The following is a 19,394-nucleotide window of genomic DNA, read 5'->3' on the forward strand; positions in this document are numbered from 1 at the left end:
AGGAAATTGATTATGTCCTCTGTTGCAACTCATGCCATAATGGCCCCAGATTGAACACAGGACGGAAAAAAAGATGAAACTGCAACACAAACAGAAAGAGAGTGAGCTCTGAAAAGCTTCACTTATCTGTGTGCGTTCTTTTATCGGTCAGAAATCTATTACCTGTTCCTTCCGCAAACTTTGTCTTTAAATTAGAGACAAAGTAGTCTCCAAAATGAATTTACTGACACCTAACAAGCGGAGCTAGACAATTACGTTGCAAATTGGCCTGAGTGTATGAAAATAATTGTCTGATGACATTTCTGTCGCAGTGGAGAGCTAGTGAAGGACCGCATGCTTTGTGATTAACAAAGGACTGTGATCTGACACTGTAATCAGTGCTCACAAAGGAAGAGATACGTCTCCCATTCATCCTCACAATCCACTACTCATATTTCTCTTCCAGCTTTTTGCACTCGTTATTTTTTTTGACCCGTTAGCAGCATTTATTCCTAAAGTTTTACTCCATCACTTATTATTCTGCTTTTTAATTTTTTATAAATTCAGACTCTTATTTTCTTGATTCCTGCTGTTATTGTTACCATTTTTCTTAATGCATTTGCAACTTATTCTTTGTCATCCTTGTTGTGTGTTAATATTTTAAGATCTGGGTCACCTTACCAAGCACAATGGGCTTAGCGAGCTGTCAGAATTAAAATGAAATATTAATGTTTAGGGGATTTTTTATTTATTTTTTTTTTTTGCCAGTTTTTTTTTTTTAACATAGCTTAAACTTCAAAATGAATAAAGAGTGAAGATTTGTGAAGAACAAGCTTCAGGTTTTTCCATAATCTCAGCTTGATGTAGGTTTTGTGTTTTACTTGGTCATTCTAACACATGATGATGCTTTGATCTGGACCAGTTATTGTCAACCTGATGTTCGAATTCAAAAGTAGATTCCTTCGCAGTTTGTTGCCAACGTTTGTCTTGACAAAAGAAATGTGACAAAAAAAAAAACAAAAAAAAAACATGTTTAAGTATGCTGCTTAACAGTAGGTGGCAGTCATGCTCTGTTATGTCAGTTTACACTTATTTTTTTCCCCCAACCGTAGAGGAAGACTTTCAAAATTGTTTACGAGGGATAATTTAGCTTAGCAAAGCAAAGGTATGCATGTACATTATTTGAAATATGTGGTTGCGTTAACCCTATATATTCCATCTTTGAGCATTTTTTTTCTTAAATTGTGACAGAAAAATCTGTCGTTTTGACAGAATACAATACACATCCAAGACAACTTTGTGGAGAAGCGCAAACATTTCCAATTTTGCACACGAAGTAGAGGTAACTAAAAACATCACAAAGTGATGTTTTTAGATGTTTTTGCTCATATGAGCATTGTCTCAGACTTGGATACCATACCCAATGCATCTTGCTAGGTGGAATATGACAGCTAGTTGAAGAGTGATGGAAGCTTCGGAGTGTGTCTGTGACCATTGCAGGTCACAGACCAGTGCAGCTGAAATGCAGAAGATGGGCATTTTGAGGGATTTCCTACCAGTCAGACTAGCACTTCAGAGATCAGGAAAGCTCTCGTTCAAAGAGTCTGGCTGATTTCTGATTACCCCTGCTGGAGAAATGTTCCACAGTCACAGCAGGTGAATCATTCAAATTTTAAGTGCAATTGTTTGAGCTGCAGTCACAATATCTGTCTGTCTGTGTCTGTCAAGAGGCCATGGAGTTATACTTGGTTAAATGTAGATTCTTTACTGACATACAAAGGCTTTTATTTATTAAGGATGAACACATGTTTCTTGGTCTTCAATCCCAAAGTCATTGTTAATGCAGGACAACTAAGTTCCATTTGCCGTTTAATCAACTCGGAGGACATGCTGTCATTCTCTTGACCCCAGGCAAACAAGTTGTAATGTAGAACGGGCAAATGGCCCTAACACTTTCTAATTATCTGCAAAAGACACCCTCTTTGTGCCCTGTGTCAGGTTGATGACCTGTGCACGCTATTTTCTACCTCTCCCAGATGCATGCTGGGATTGGCTCCAGCTCCTGTCAGGCTGAAAGAATGAGTGCTCCAAAATGAATGGATGCACAGACACATCTTCTCCATCCTCCCAACAGTACACTCGCTTCATTAACCCATTCTCTGATTTTTACAAGATGTTATTCACCACTGTTTACATTGACTGTCTTGCATTAAGTCAGTAATTTGACACGTAGGAACAGATGCCTGCATATTGAAGGTCCAGTTGGCCTTGGACTAGATTGTGTTTTTTTCTCCAAATGTAAATACATTTGAAAAGAGATTTAGCCACCTAGTGTGAAATTTTCAACTTGTAACAGGCAATAAACAAGAGAATAAACATCAAGACATTTGTCCAGTGGAGCTGTTTCTTTACCGCTGACACCATACAAAAATGCTGATGCTGCTCCAGTAGAAAAATCTAAACAGCTCAACATAAAGCAGAACACCGAGGGTATAAGACTCTTTGGCTCATAAACTGTGATTTTTTTCACTAGATGTAAAAGCTCCTTTTTAATTTTTCTCCAGGTTTGCCGAGTTGCAAAACCTCTGCAGACTTGCAGGTACTTGTTGTAAAGCAAGCAGTGGTCAGTTATTTCGTAATCTGTGCTAGAGGTTGCAATGAGAGCTTTCAAAAATGACCCTTGGAGTAGTGTTTATTGGAAAGTTTGATTCTTATGTGCAAAGGGTGGCAGGGTTGTCTGTGTCACAGCCTCTCTTGAGACCAGACACCGCTAGTCCAGCTGATGTATCATCCAGCAGGCAGCTCTGGACGATCTGGTGACAGAGCAGCAGTTTGTAATAGGTGTCTGGGCTGTCAAGCACAATATGAATGATTTTGTCATCAAGCTATTACCAATGTTATGGGGGCAGAGAGCCAGTCTCAGCTGAACATAAATCAATTTCCACACCTATAGTTTCAGTTAAAGGATTTTATTTATTGCTTGTGCTGTGACATACTGAGCAGAAGTCTTTAACTCACAGTTCTAAGAAAATCATGATACAGATTTTTATCCGAAGCAATTTACAAACAAGGACATAATGTAGTTAGTATGAAAGCTTAGAATAAATTACTAAGAAGGAAAACATTTGGTCAGCTTCTGCAGGAGGTCGTGTAGAAATTGGCATCTTCCATTGCACAGCGTAACATTAGTTTATCAAGTCTTTGGAATATCGAACGCACACAAAGTGTGATCTGTTCAAGTCCAGTTCAACTTTAAAGTTCAACAAAGTCATGCTGCACTGAAGGATTTGACATACTGGCTATCTAATGGCACTGATAATATACAGCAGTGTTAGATGAAAATCTTTACAAGTATTCGCTGCGTCCTTTCTCCAAAGGCATGTTCGAGTGGAGGAAATGAAATATTGTGATAGTACAAATGACAGTCATCCACTTTAGGTTTAGCAAATATTAATGAGTCACAGCCCTTGGGATAACCAAGCCTAAATTAAAGTAACAACACAACAATTTTAGACTAATTATCTTCGCTGCAATCTTTGTCCCAATGAAGCAGCACAGCTGTGATCATTCCAATAGTCGTAAGATAAGAGCCTTTACAGTTATTACTCGAAATATCAAGAGTCATCTTTGGGCTACTTTGATTCCAGGAGAATCTGCTGGGAAGTGGAGGTTTGAGATTAGATTAACTACAATTTGTCTTTATTGATAAACCAACACAAAAAACATTTTTAATATACCAGTCTGTTCCTCTTGTTATCAAACTAAGAGTTTGCACTTAAACCCTTAGTAGTCCTTTAAGGATCTGTCAAAATGCGTTGAACTAAAACTTCAGAGTGTTTTGATTCGCCATTACTCTCTATTAGCCCATTTTGTAATCTTGTTAGCTATCCAGCTGCTGCCTTTTCTTTTAAAAGCATCAACTTTAAAAGAATTTGATCAAGTGGTCATCATGAGCATCCACTTGGCAAAATTAGCTGCTGCCACATTTGGAGCCTACTCTTGTTGGCTTTGTGGTCAAAGCACCTGGGTCCTTGTGCTTCAAATCAAAGTGGGCAAAGAGCTAAGTTATGCCAGAAGCACTCAACGACTATTAAATACGTTACAGCAGTTTTTTTTGTGTGCATATTAGAAAATAAGAAAAAATAGAGCCGATCAGAGTTTTGTTGCTAATTTCATGATTAATCGTGGTTTCTACAAAGAGCAATAATTAGCAGCAATACTAATATTTTTTTAAAGTTTTTCTTCATTTGATCACATTTTATATTTGGAGCAATGTAAAATGCAATCAAAGGAAGTATTATTTTTAAAACTAACAGTGCACGGTTGAATTTCTAAGCTTGCTTGAACATTTTTCATTAATAAATGGAGTCCTTGCATTACCAACTGTAAACTTTGGTCTCCTTGTTCATATCCTGAAAACTGTAGACTTTCATCTTTAATCTGAGCATACTACATTCTGTCTGCTTGCTTGAAAAATCTCATTCCCTGCTTAAATGTAGAAGCATCATTGAGCAACAACCAAACCTCATCAAAAAAATTGTTTCATTTTAAATAGATCCTTCCTTTAGTGTTGATTCAGACTTCATTTTGAAAGACATCACAGATATTAAAAATAACTAACATTGAATTTTGTTTGCTCAGTAACTGATTCCACACTTAAGATTGTTGTCATTGTAATCAGAGATCAGCCTTTTTCCAATTGAAGACTCAGCGGTCAGGGAGGTCAAACTGAGAATCACTTTGATTTCGCTCACCGTACATTTTCTAGATGTAGTCGTGACTGTAGTTGGTTATCAGTGATCTTATAATAGCCCCATCTAAGTTCTGCCATGGTATCTGCCTGGATTAGAAATCTCTCAGTTTTTGTTAGCTACAGTATGGTGTACTATGGTGTTTTCAGAAAACAAGAAGATTTAGGGGAATGTGTAAACAGGTTTCTACAGTGCATGTGAATGATCTATCTATTACTAAGGACAATAGCAGACTAATGCTGCCTTCATTACTACATCTTATAAGGTTCCAACATTAGAGGTCTCTGTGCAATGAGCTGTCGGCCAACACTGCTAACATTCGGCGAAAAACTCAAGAAATAATTTCCTTAAAGTTCACATACCTACTGAGGACAGATTTTAGACAGGAGCTCTCTAGGTTTCAATGACTTTTTGAGAATCTTGAATGATCTTTGCGGCTTTTTGAATCACAATGTTAAAAGCAAAATGCTGTTTGTCACAGTGTGTAGAGTTGAATGCTGAGTCCAGCCCATTTCAATCTTGTTCAGCTTAACCTGAAGCCTTCCATCAGTCCGTCTTTCTCTTTTGCTATGTGAGTAATCACCATACTTCATGCTAAACTTGGTTCCCCCAGTAACTGAAGAGTAACAGCTATAAAAAGGAGCTAAAAAATAAGTTCTTTATTTTGCCCTGGTTCTACAGAGTGAATGCCCATGTCCATTCAGCTTTGAGCCAATTTGTTCTTATCTTAAACGAAGCACTGATTTCTGATAACAGCTGAGTTTTAATGATCTCATTTTCTATCCGTCGCTCTTAAAGGTCAGGCCTGTGTGTGTGTGTGTGTGTGTTTATTGACCGTCACACATTCTATCCTTCTCATTCTCAGTCTTTGTCCTCCTTCTCCATCTGTTACCTCTTTGCAAACACATGGTTTCTTACTCGGTCGACTCAGCAAGGCCCCCGGGTGTGTGGGCTTCATGCACAGTCAGTGAGATACATGCTCCCAGTGTTATTCATCAGGCGACATTGTATTTACAATAATAAAAGCTAAAATACATTTCAGGATAAAGAAAAAAAGAAGCATGTTTGATTTGTAGAAAAAGTCACCCACAGAAAGACGGCAGCTCTTAATAATGTTATGTCAGAGAGCAGGCTGTGAGTCATTCACACAGGGCTGCTAGCAGGTTCATCCTGCATGTGCCCTGAAATTGTGCCAGAGTATTACCAATGTCCAGCAAGACATGTGACGAGATAAAAGGACAAAGGAAGACAAGAAGCACAAAGCGGAGGAAACAGTTGGTGAAATGAGGAAACCAGCATAGATCCAGAGAGGAAAACAGAAATGGTGAGGGGCAGGCATGCAGAAGACCTGAGTGGTTTTAAGAAGTCAATCATCTAAATTCAACGTGCGAAGTGATCAGTCCAGGTCGTACACTCCCCGTCACGCGGTTGCTGCTCAGAGAAACACCAGACCCCTCCTCTCATGCCCATGAAAGGCATAGTGAGGATATGATGGAGGGCTGTTGTGTAACTTAATCCAGCTTGTCCACATGGTTGGCATTTATTATTTATTCTAATCAAATGAAGGATAAAGGGCTTTTCATTCAGAAAAAAAACTTGAATCCACTTCCTTCAAGCAGAATCAAGCAAAATGTTACAGTTTTCAACCTTTACAGGAAGCAATTTGTGTTTGTCGACATTAAAAGTTTTAACTGTAAAACTTTGCTAAAAAAAACACAGCTGTGTTGCCATGTACTAGATTGAAAATAACCGTGAAATTAAAAACTGAATTATTGATATCATAAAACCACAGGATCAGCCCACCACAGCCTGTGCTCTGTTTCCACTGGAGTTCTTCCTTTGCCCCGATTTAACCTGATCAGATCAAACTAAAAAATGTGCTTTTTTTTTTTTTTTTTTTTTTTTTTAAAGAAAAAAACCATCCTCTTGACAGACACAGTTTTTTAAACTAATATCCTAACTCTACTGCAGCTCCACTCTGTTGGAAGAAGAAACACATTGCACCCGCTGCTTCAAGCTGCTTCTAACCTTTTCTCTTTTAATTTAGGTCTCTGAACCTTATCTCCTGTGATCTTAGCGTACAGTATAGCCAGAAAGTAAATGCATCTGTAAAAACAAATGTCATTCTGGAAGTTTGCTACAACTAAAATAACTTTGTTTAATACGTATATTTTTTTACTTTTTGTAGAGTTTAAACATTTAGTATTTTTGATTGGTTATAAAAATGCTTGCATTAATCAAACACAGCTAAAGATACAGACATCTAAGGTAAGGTAATTTTATTTATCTTGAAAATTTTCAGCAACCAGACAGTTCAAAGTGCTTAAATATGATATTCATGTTTAATTAAGAGTATTTCTGCGAGAAGGCCAATTACCACATTCATATGTTCAGAATATTACATATTAGTTGTATTAACTGTTTGGGAATGTTTAGTTATTATACCAGAAAATAGTTTTTTTTGTCCCTGACATCAACAAATTTAGCAAATAGTAAATTTGGAGAAAATTAAAAAATAAATATATTTTCTCTCAGCAATTAAAAAATACTGAAAATTGTGTAACCCTTCCTGAGCTGGATAGGAAAAGCTCAAAGTGTCATGTGTCATTTTACACAGTTTATTTGAATGTATGGTTGCGCCAAGATGTTATAGCAGATTTAAATTTGACCCACATGTTTAAAAAATACATACTCATTCCTAAAACTTATTTTGACAGTAGATAGTAAAATAGAGGTTTGTTCTTGCTAAAATTTAGATCTTTCAGAATAAATTTTATTTGTTAATGTAGAACTATTTTGTGCGATCAATGATGATTTAAGAAGATGAATCTCAAAATAAAGTCACCTGAGTGACCCAATGTGTTGTAAAGGACATCCACCCAGAGAACAATCATTCTCACACATGCATGTTAATTTTACACTATTGATTCAACTTAAGTAGGTTTGATAATTAAGGCCATTTCTAATTGGGTTAAAAAAAAATCTTCGCCACAGGCAAATACACTGATTTGACAAGTATTGCACTAAGTAGCTGTTTTTAAATATCCTTTTGGTGTCTCCCATAGCAGGTCACTACCCCATTGAGTTGTGTTTGATGCCCCCTCCCTCCCAATTTAGAAAGGATTGATAATTGTTTGCTGCCACTTTCACCTGTGTGAACTTCCTATGTCACTTGGTATGATATCTGATTCGATATTTAGTGACAAGATTGTCTATAATGGTGTGCGTGTGAGAGTGGGTGTGTATGTGTGGCCAAGCTATTTTATGTGCAGATAACTTGTATAGGAGCAATTGCTCTTCCTGGACATGGTGTGGGGAGTAATAACTCATTCTGTTCTCTTGTCTGGGAACAACAGGCACCATCCTGTTGTAAACTTAAAGTAATAATAAATTACTTTCTACAGTTTGTTTATACTGTTCTGATGCTGATATGGAACCACTGTGATTCATGAAGTTGCAGCATAAACAAAAAAAACAAAAAAAAACTGTCGAGCAGGTCTGGGAAAATTTTTTATCACTCTGTTGATGATTCATTTTATGTTGCCTGCTGAGGAAATTGGTAGTTTGCATGAGTGGCTACAGCTGGCAGACAAGCAGGACCGCCACCCAGGGCAACTCTAATTTTATTAGAGGCGAAACAAGATGAAAGAAAGAGCTTAAGTGAAATGTGGAGAGAGGAGAGTGCTGGCCAAAACTTAATTGCGACACATAAGTATTTATGCCTCCTTTTATTTTATATGTAGTGTGTATGAGAAACATACGGTTTAACTAAGCAGTGTGGAAAATCCAAAGCCATTTTAGGAGACAAAACTCAAAAACTTTCTCTGGGTCCAAGAAACTCCAAGAACATAGTTTTAAAGAATGCGAATATTAAACTAAGTCAGTAGTATTTTTATTTGCTATATTTCCAGAAATTCCTGGAAGATTTTAAACCGAGACTGTGGAGTGTGTTACAATTTATTCTAAGTTGTGTCTGCATGTATTTCCTGGATATAGCTGTATATTTAAAGTTCTGCAGTACTTAAAGAACTTGAAAACGTCATCATTTTTATGTGTGGAAATCAGGGTTTATGATTGACTGCATCTTGGTGTGTAACTTGTAAAAGGCTGGTGGTGTCAAGCATGCCCTTTTCTGATGACTGCTCAAATACATCATGGCCCTCTGTGCCATTAAACAGGATTACTTCACTAAAAATAACACTTCAAAAAAGTAAGAATGAGTGGGATCCAAAAGATTTGCTTGTTAGAACACTATTTTGTATAATTGGTGCAAAGAAAAGTAAGAGGTGAAAGAATCAATTAAGCTGCAGGTTCGTGCCTATGCTCATATCTACTCCACTAATTTCCAACCTTCCACATTGGCATCTGTACCTCCTGCCTGCAGCATCCTCTGTGCTGTAGCAAAACAGGTAGGGCGAAGAAATACTCTGTATAATGTCTCAGTTTTAATGGCTAGAGATGTGTCCTAAATTATTTTTGCATAAAACAATGAATGTTTTCACAAATGTTTCTCAGTTTGTAGATTTAATTCCATTCTAAATAGAACACTGGTTTGATAATGTAGTGTGAAAGCAAAAAACTGCCATTTGGTTCAAAGTTACTTTGAACCTTTCAGACAAAACACTGACAATAGTATAGTGTAATGTTATGTTTTTAGTAAATTAAATATTTTTGAACTGTCTTCATGGAATACAAAGTATTCTTTACATTTGAGAAAAAGAAAGTCCAAGATTTGAGATTGACTTATTACAATGTCAGCAACAGGAGTTGTCGTCAACGGCAATCTAGTTTAGCACAATACAATTTCAGCATAATAACAATACATTAATGTAGTAAAACCAATAAGGATCATTGTATTGTTCCTCTTGAATCATGTTTACTTGTCAGGTTATTTTCTGCTTCCTGGTGCAACTTCTCCTCAGGATGAGAGAGACACTTTACATTCACCCAGCAGTGTTAAAACAATCATCCTCATCAAGGCAACAAGCCACTTTACTCAATGTGTCACTGAGAGATGTGAGTGGGCAGAAGCTTGACAGCAAATATGGTTTATGATAAGCATTTTTGCTTTATTTGCCAAACAACCACACCAGCCCTTGATTGTTATTTGAGCAATAGATATCAAGCTGATATTTGCATGAAGGTTATTATTTTTATGCAATCAATAAAAAGTAAAGAGGATATTGTGCAGGCAGATTAACATTTAGTAGCACATTTTAAAAATTTATGCTTTTATGTATATAAATAAAAAGATAACTCTAGGTCATCCTGATAATAATAATGAAATAGCACATTGCAATGGAAAGATTGCTATTTCCTGTGTGCATTAAGTCATTGCAGGAAATGACCACAAAAATGTGGAAAAATGTTTATGTTGTGATTTTTTACCCTAAATTTGCTACAATTTCTTTCTGACATGTCAAAAATATTCATTGCATGACTGCACCCAGCTCTCACACAGGATTTGTAATCCACATATTCAGCATCTTTCTGCACGGAGTTTGTATGTTCTCCACGTGCGTGCGTGGGTTCTCTCCTGGGTTCTCTGGCTTCTTCCCACAGTCCAAAAACATGACTGTCAGGTTAATTGGTCTTTCCAAATTCTCCTTAGGTATGAGTGTGTGTGCATGGTTGTTTGTCCTGTTTGTCTCTGTGTTGCCCTGCGACAGACTGGCGACCTGTCCAGGGTGAACCCCGCCTCTCGCCTGGAACGAGATAGGCACCAGCACCTCCCAACCCGATTAGGAAGAAGGGTGACCGGAAAATGGATGGATGGATGGATGGATGGATGAAATGCTTATATTGCGACATATTTTACATCCATATTGTCCAGCCCTAATCCCAATAGGTTTCATATAATAACAGTTCCTGAACTTTTTTCTTTTTTATATCAGATAAAAACAAGTAAGCCGGTACAACAGCTCCCCGAACAAATGAGGGGGACTATTGGGACATTAAAATTTTCTTTCCAGGTGGTCAATTAATCCTTAAATATGTATAAAATGAAATGATGTTACATCAAGGTGACATATCTCATCTTTAGAACATTGTGAATTTCACCCCCTTGATCACAACATAAATGCACCATTCAAAAACAGAGTGCAAAAGAAGTGATACTGACATATATTTGTGACTCTATTTAGGTCAGGACTTACTGTTGTAGTGCATCCTCTTCAAGTCCTCATGTTAAGATCAAATTGTTTTTCATTGCACAAATTTAAATGGCAAGCACAAAAACACAGTTACAGCAACTGAGAATTTAAACATCCTTACAGTAATTATTTCATTGCACTGCTAATTTTAGCTGAATGGGGAGCTACAAGAGGATACCGTTAACCTCACTATGCACACGCTCAAGTAGTATATCTTGTCTGAGTGGAACATTAATGGGAACTTTAGGGTTATGTACATCACTCTACTTTTTTATGAGCCAATGTTCTATCTTAGCGGCCTCACAAATTGTTTTAAGAAACTTTCACCACGAGTTTGTTTTAGCATTGGTTGTCCTCCTTTTTGGGGAAGTATATTCTGATTCAGGTACTGAATCACGGCTTGTATTAGCTGCTATTATATGGAGCAGGAGAGAACACAGAGCACAGTGATAAAGAGTGAGCCAGACACAAAACAACACTAAAAGGCAGATAGTGTGCATCAGAGACTGAATAAAGTGATCCAGGCAATCAGCTACCGATTACTAATGAGTTAAATAAAACATTATTTGTGATAACACATTCAGCTATGATGATCACATTTTGATTACTTACCATCAGAGCCTGATGACTGCACAGACTGCATTTTATTAGTCATAATTATACTCACATTTCAAATGGAGAGACATGACCTCTGGGCTTTTTATTCCCTACAGAATAGTTGCTAGATTTTGCCAATGATTGTATTGGTAATATGTTTTTTTTAAGCAATGTGATGCTATTGATAAGAGGAACTTGGAACAGAGAGAAGGAGTAGGTACAAGAGAAGAAAATGGAAAATTACACCAACAGCAGTGAAAAGGAGTGAGCCATCATATAGTGATGAAGAGAGACAAAAGCATTGTGTACAAAACTAAGAAGTTCTGTTACAAAGAACTGAAGGGAAAAACTGATACAAACATGTGAAAACCAACATGAACACAGAAGCACTGAGCCTCCATCATTCCGCTGCACATGCCATTAGCTCATTTATTTAGTTGTCTTTGTGTGAACTCTTTGTCTTTACATCTTACTCAACAAGCAAATGGCACAAATTGAATGGTGATGCAAACACCTTGTCAGGTCATATTTGTTCTTGATAAGAAATATTTGTATATATATATCTTACTACTTTGCTTGTTTTGCTACACAAAATTTTGATCTTATTGCTGTTTTTATTATTATAACTGCCAATGGTAAGTCAATGATAAGCAAGATATTCTGCTCAGTTTCATACAAGAATAGCTGAGCTCTTAGTTTTCATTTACTATCATTGCTGTGTATCATGAGTCCATCTCATATCTGTGGTATTGTGTGATTAGAACTAGAAGTGCTAATAAATGGTTGATTCCAGCAAATGTTGGCAGATTTTATAACTCTGGTTGTCTTGATTTATAAATTCAAGACAACCAGAGTTATAAAATTTGTTTGAGGAGAGTGAGAAATCTCCTCATTCCCAGCTTCAAAATCTGAGTACATCAGGAGAACAGCATAACTTTGTCAATCTGTATCTGTAACTTGAGAGTTAATAACAAATGTATATGAGAGTATAGGACCTTATGGTTTCTTTTCATTTATACACATTTTTGAAAGTTAAAAAACTTTGCTTGAAGGTAAAATGTGGCAAGAAATTAGAGAACACCAACAGAAGTTTTATTTTGTAGTCCATAAAACATATTAGACAGCTCACAACATCTGTGGAAGTAAATTTCAGAAACATTTAAGGGCTAGAGATTCCTGAAAAGTAGTTTTTTATCTGGAGTGTGTAAAAAGAAATTAGTCGTTGATAGATTTGTCCTGACTGATCTGAGGCTAATAGCTAGAGCGAGCAGTTCTGGCTGCAAGGTGACTTTGCTGTCTTGCTAAACTCACTTTAGCATTATATCCTTAGTAACACTGAAGGATGTGTTGGTCTCCATTCCGTTGAACATGTGACACGTTTATAGGCTTTTTATCTTTTTCAATAGTCAAGTCCCATTTGGACCTGACCCTAACATCAGTTATCTGATCACACTTGAAACACACTAAATAAAGGTATGAACACACGCATACCTTTATGCGTGTGTTCATAAACACACGCATTGCTCCATTGGCACTTTTAGATCGTTTTTTTTTTTCTTTTTTAATATATCAAGAATCTGCTGTAGTGTTAATTCTTTATTACCAATGCATTATCAAGATGCTTGCATTGGTTCTGACACCAAGAAAATCTAAACTGTTTGTTGATATTGCAGAAAAGTAAAATATTTTTATTTATTTTTAAAAACAACATAATCAGTGATATTAATATTGTTTTTAAGCTAAATAGAACAAAACTAAAGAGTAGCAGATGAGAAACAAGATTGGCTTCATTGGGTAAACCACATTTCGTTGACCAAAAATATTTGTATCCACGGTGAAGTGCAAACCTTGGATTCAGTTTTAAGCAAGTTGTTTGAAACCAGGCTCTCTAGCACTGGAAACAGGGATCTAGTCCATCGACCAGCTAACTGTTGTCACTATTCAGGCAAAAGCCACCAGTGAGGGGATGGGCCGAGCATGTGAGTCTGCAGCGCTGTTGTACTAGTTCTTCTGCCACCTGCAGGAAACAGTTGAATAATTTTTAAATCATACATTTTCACAAAATTAATATTTTAAACAACATTTATTAGTGTGGTAGAAGATCAATGTATGGATTGTTTTGACAACCCGAAGGCAGACAGAGTAGTGGTGAAGCCATGCACAGAGATGCTAAATCCAAATGCATTTTAGTTTTTAAGTACTAGTTATATTTTTTTGTAAGTCTCCTTTGAAAACACTGAGTAAAGAAAATGGTCACTCACACAAACTGTTCATAATTGCAAAATTGGAGAAATTAACAATTTTAGGTGATTATAATACATGAACCACTTTAAAATGTCAAAAGGTGTCTTCTACTGCCAGCAGGTAAGCTGCTGACTACTCCTGGCTACTCCATACTAGAAAAAAAGCTCTCTTTAGCCGAATAAAAGTTTAAAAAAAAAAAAAAAAAACACAGCTGAATGATATTGATTTTTAAAAATCCATCATTACGCATATCATAGGAACAATACTTTTTGTTCAGATTTCACAGCTTAATATACAAGAAACAATGTGGACTCTGCTAGACGAAGCAGATATACTAGGATGTGTTGCAGCATCTGCCCTCTATGTCTGCCGTGTTAACTCCATTCAGTGTTTATGAGCAGGTCATGCAGTAAGGCTGAACACACCGTCTGCATGTTTTCGAGGTAGTTAGATACAGGTGTTATACATGCACCCCCTTAATGACACATAATTGCACCCTGGTGGACTTGCTGAGTGTTTTTACTAGCACATGTACATACATGTTTACATGCTCTGTCCTCTTAGGACTATCAACTGTCTGGTTGAGCTATGAACTTGTTTGTTTTGCATCACTCTGCGTTTGGGAAAATTCTCAGGTGACTTTAAGAGACGGTGGTGTGTTGGAAATCCCACCTATTTGATCTTCAAAGCACATTTCAGAAATGATGATTTTAATCTTTGTATCTTGGCTTTTCTCCCCTGTATGTGAAAAGGATGCATCCATCAGTCATTCTAATATCCTCTGGCAGCTTTCTGGTTACCATGGAGCTTGTAATACAAAGAAGAAAAAAACAGAAAAAGGAAAGGAAGGGCTTTCATTTTATTGCTGCTGTTATTGCTGCCATTTTCTCAGCTTAATCTACTCCCCAGCTGCTTTTAGACAACTAATGAAGCTTCTCGTCTACTCATCTGTTCTTTGTTTCTCGTGCTGATTGATCCATTTTTCATCCTTTGCACAGAGTGTGTGACACTCCATTTTCAGCTCGCCAAAAACATTCACCTTTTTATTATCACGGCCATGCACTTTCACCCTGACAAGCCGTATCAGCTGTGAAGTATGAATCACAGAGTAATTTTGCTGTGCCAGCCTGTCATTTTGTTTATATAGTTTTATGTCTGTGTCCTTGGGTGTCTAAAAAGTGTTAGCAATGCTTCAAAGTGACCTCTGATAAAACGCATGCTCACTTCTACCTTTTGAAACTGTTTTTATTTAGTTGAACATTTTTAGTCCAGGGATGCAGAGAAAGCCTTTTCAATATAAACTCATTAGCGATTTGAGAAAATCAGTGCAGAAAACTCTAATGGAAAAGCTCTTGAATGAGGAATGGATTTATATGATTTTGAGTGATATCTCCATAATACACAACACATATCTACATTTTAACATTTCTAGTTGAGTGTTTTAATAAATAGATAAACATATTCAATTCATGATAATCTTGTCAGCATTCATATGCTGCCCTACTGTATTATATACTCAGAATTAAATTAATGTGATACCATGAAAGCCTTTACAACTGGTGATAATTATGAATACGTTAAACATGCTGATTTAGAAATTCCTTTTAAACTTTTTAAAAACTATTTAAACACTTCCTTTTCTTCTGTGGTGATATGTTTGGACCCTGATGAACATATTTAATGTAATCTTTATGAGCTAGCTGTAGAGCAGAGAGAACTAAAACGTGCAGGATGCCGGCCCTCCACTTTGGGCACCCCTGCTGTAAATTCTAGCTCAGTTTGTTTTGCACTAAAGACTTAATCACCTGACGCATTGTTTAAAGCTTGTAAGAATTTTTCAAATCTGATACATTCAATGACTGCCAGTCTTTTTTCTGCACATACACTCTTTTGTGCAGTCATACTCCAGCAACAGGAAATGTTTTATTATTTAACCTGGAGCCAGTAAGCAATCCAGCTCTCCTTCCTTTTATCATCTTAGCCTCCCTCCAAAATATAATACCAAACCAGAATCCCTTGAACTTAAGGGGCTACACTGAAGAGTATTGTACAGAAATTTCTTTGGGTAAGACAATAAAAAACAAAAAGAAATTAACACAATTGCAAAATAAAAGAACAAATAAACAGTGCATTTAATTACTGATTAGGTGACTTTTGAATTCATTTGAGCAAAGAGGAAAACAACCTCATCCCACACATTCTGAAATTTTCTTTTTTTAAAAATGAAAAAGCATGTCTCATATTCCTTCTACTTCATCATATTTAGAATTATACACCACTATGAGTTTACTTGTCATGCGTCATTCCAATAAGATATACATAGGCTTATTGTTGAAAACAACAACGTTTTTGTACATCACTGAGTGCCCATTTGATGAAACAGCCACAGATCCAAAACAATAAATACAACAACACCAGAAAAAGGAAAGTGTGAAGGTGATATTTATTGCTAGATAACATTAGTCGGCCATTCACTCCCTCATCCATAATTAGTCAGTTGGTTTGCTGGGAGAAGAGTAAGAACAGGTGGCCGCAGATGGAGAAAGAACATTTAAGATCAATATATTCTCGGAAGATGACTGCGTTTGCTTTGTTTACTGAAGTGAAATGACTGAAAAGGAAACTAACTCAGGCTGGTTGCGGGAAACAGATATTTTATAGAAGAAAAATTTGGCAAACATGAAAAAAATTATAACAAAGAAGAAAAAAAAATAATAAAAAAAGAGGAATAAAGAGCAAAAACACGTGGGAGCCATTTCTTAATTTTGCAGCACAATAGCATTTAAAATAGATTGCTTAGCATTCTTTTTAAATGTTCCAATGTGCTTAGCAACCACTGCATGGCAGATGAACCTTTTTGGATTCTTAGATTTTAAACTGTGGGATATTTGTAAGATTGTGCACGGGTGGAGAGTCTCAGATAGGGTTGGACATGTATGCTTTTGAAAAACACAAAATAAAGTGTATAGAACAAGGTCAGAGAGATTGATGTAAAATTATTAACGAAGTCAGAACAAGGACAGGGAGGAGCAGAAGGAGGCACTGAGGAGGAGCATGAGGAGGAACCTTCGCGGTTTCTGACCTATGAGATTCAGCAGGGAGGAGCTTTGATGACGGGAAGGAGGGAGCGGGGAGGCAGCAGACAAAGAGGGAGAAGAAGCGGAACATGTTAAAAGAAGGAGGGAGAGGTGGGAAGGTAGCGGTAGGCAGACAGAGAGAGAGATGCTGTTGTATAGTGAGAGCGCCAGCGAGCCTGCAACTCTTCATCCTCTCATCAGGGAACGGGATATGTTGTGGAGCAGTGATGAACAGATTCACCGCAGAGGCGGAAAATGCAGATAGGAGTTCACCTTGAGCTGGAGTCCAACTGTGCCTCATTGGACCTTTGGGACTACAACTAACCCTCTTTAATCAGACAAATAAGAGCAAGTGGGATTTAATTAGACCTGACAGCTTGCCAAAAGAAAAGGGACCTCAGCCTCAGTAACTTCTGGACTGCAGCTGTCTGCAGAGGCCAAAATTCAAACAGGTTTGTTCTTTGGCAGAGGACTGTCACAGCTGTCTCCATGTAGTCTGTGATATCCATCCACCGCTCACCCTGGAACCCCACAAAGCCAAGCAGGTCCCGCGGCTCCGGACCCCTGGAGCCGGCCTGACCTTGGACCAGCTGTCGCCCGAACCCCTCTTGGAACCAGCAGAAGCGTCCGGCATGTCTCAGAGCAGAGGGCGGTACCACAACAAGAAAGCCGGCATCCGGGCCGCCGTGATCCTGATTGGGCTCCTTCACAAATCCCGCAAAGCCAAGGAGAGGGAGAAAGAAAGAGAGAGAGAGGAGGGCGAAGGGTGGGTTAAAGTTTGTGTTGTTATGCTAAAAACTTTGCTACTTCTGAACGTCTTTGCTGTCCTGGAGACATGGGGCACGTCAAGCATCCTTGTAAACCAGTGAGCTTGCATCTGCAGTTTAATTATAAGTCTATTTAGTTAAAGTGATCTTTCTCATTCAGTGTACATGTCGTTGACCAGATTCATTCTTGTATCTGGGTCAGTGCAAATGACACACTAAGAGGAGCAAGAGGGAGAGCTAAACAAGAGTCTTGGTTAATGGAGATTTGCACAGAGTGCTTTTCAAGAGCAAACAAGAGAGACTGAAAGGAATAAGAAAAGAGAGAGAGAAAGAAAGAGAGGAACACTACAACCAAAAGTGCTGCCACTCTTTCTAGTTCCCTGTGCCAAGGCCAGAACAATTTATGTTTGTTTTTTAGTACTTGTTGATGATTATGTTGCTGCTAATGTTGCTGCCTTGTCCCTTCAGCTCTGATGCAACATGAGGTCAATAGCAAACTTCACAACAGAGCAGAGAAACTATTCAGGGCTATATTAGTACCTCCCACTGGATCAGGTTGGTCTAACTAAAGGAATAGTAAATATGAGAACTTGATAGCTTGCCTCCTCTAAATGTACATGCACTTAGAGGAAGCAAAGGGGTTTTCCCTTCTTGCTCTCCAGCAGCATGGATCAGCTTGCTGCTAATACTGCATGCAGTCAATTAGACCCCTGAGAATATCCCACAACAAACAGTGTTTAAGGACTGGCAGGATCAAGACCCCAGCCCTCCCCCTCCATGATCTCTGTAAACCTGTTTGCATTGGCTAATATTTGCACCAACTCGTGCGTGGTTAAAATGGAACCTGAGGAGGCTTTGGCAGACTGAACATTGAGTATTGTCATGGTGCAGGACACACAGAGTTGCTTGGATGTAGCTGCAGCAGTCAACGCACGATGATGCTTTGTTTTCATAACTTGGACTAAAATAGTGCTGCTTCAAAATAGACTGCAACTCACTTTGCACATAGCGCTAAGTGTATATCATCAGAGTCAGTGTGTGTTTTCATGTAATTTAATAAAGGTGCTGTAAAATTAACTTCTCATGGCGAAATGGATAACAGAGCATGCAAATGAGGAATTAACCTCAGACATCCTGGACCTGACAAGTTTGCTCTTTGTTTACACTGATTCTTAAGCACTGTAAACTCATTACAGTTTGATACATTCTTATTGTCAAAGATGCAGCCAGAATTTATGAGGATAATTACTAATTGACTGGCTCTATTCATGTAGATTTGAGCCAAATCAAAATAGTCTTTAGCAACTATAAAGGAACTGTTATTTTAAATAGATCAAAATCCAACATGCTCCAAATGGTTTTTGGACTGCAATTGTTTTATCTAAGACAGAAAAGTACTAACATCACTGCTGGTTAAATAATATAATTAGTTGATTATTACAGTTAGAATAATGACTAAGATTTTGATTTTGATGCATATAGAAAGCAAGAGAGCACAAACTCTTTCCGGGCATTTCATTTAAAGTCATGGACCTTTTTTAAAGCAGTTTCTTAAAGTAGAACAAATTGAGGATTCATTTTTACTTAATTGGTCACAATAATTGAGGTAAATTTCAAAATCCAGGTGAGCTAAAATAGTACATTCAATCAATCAATCAATCAATCAAATTTTATTTGGATAGCACCTTTCAGCGACGAGGCATTTCAAAGTGCTTTATATCATAAACACAAAAACAAAGGCATGCAACATAAAATAAAATACCAAGGTTTTTTTTTTTTTTTTTTTTTTTTTTTTTTTTTTTTTCCCTCTTCTTTCCCTTTCTTCCC

General features: G+C 37.4%; 1 protein-coding gene across 10 annotated transcripts in view; it reads left to right on the forward strand.

Annotated features, from left to right (window-relative positions):
* Nucleotides 1-19,394, forward strand: part of LOC129359031 (rap1 GTPase-activating protein 2-like) — an 89,171-nt gene that overhangs the window by 30,168 nt on the left and 39,609 nt on the right. For 2 of the 10 annotated variants that reach the window (XM_055028382.1, XM_055028383.1), the window contains exon 1: nucleotides 16,390-17,566. The exons of the other annotated variants lie outside the window; for them this stretch is intronic. In XM_055028382.1, coding sequence (XP_054884357.1) covers nucleotides 17,433-17,566 — 134 coding nt within the window. In that variant the 5' untranslated portion in view covers nucleotides 16,390-17,432. Of the gene's footprint in view, nucleotides 1-16,389; nucleotides 17,567-19,394 lie in introns of those variants that run through there. 10 annotated transcript variants of the gene reach the window in all.

The sequence above is a fragment of the Poeciliopsis prolifica genome, unplaced genomic scaffold, assembly GCF_027474105.1.
Source record: "Poeciliopsis prolifica strain line A6 unplaced genomic scaffold, Auburn_PproV2 SCAFFOLD004, whole genome shotgun sequence".
Taxonomy (NCBI): domain Eukaryota; kingdom Metazoa; phylum Chordata; class Actinopteri; order Cyprinodontiformes; family Poeciliidae; genus Poeciliopsis; species Poeciliopsis prolifica.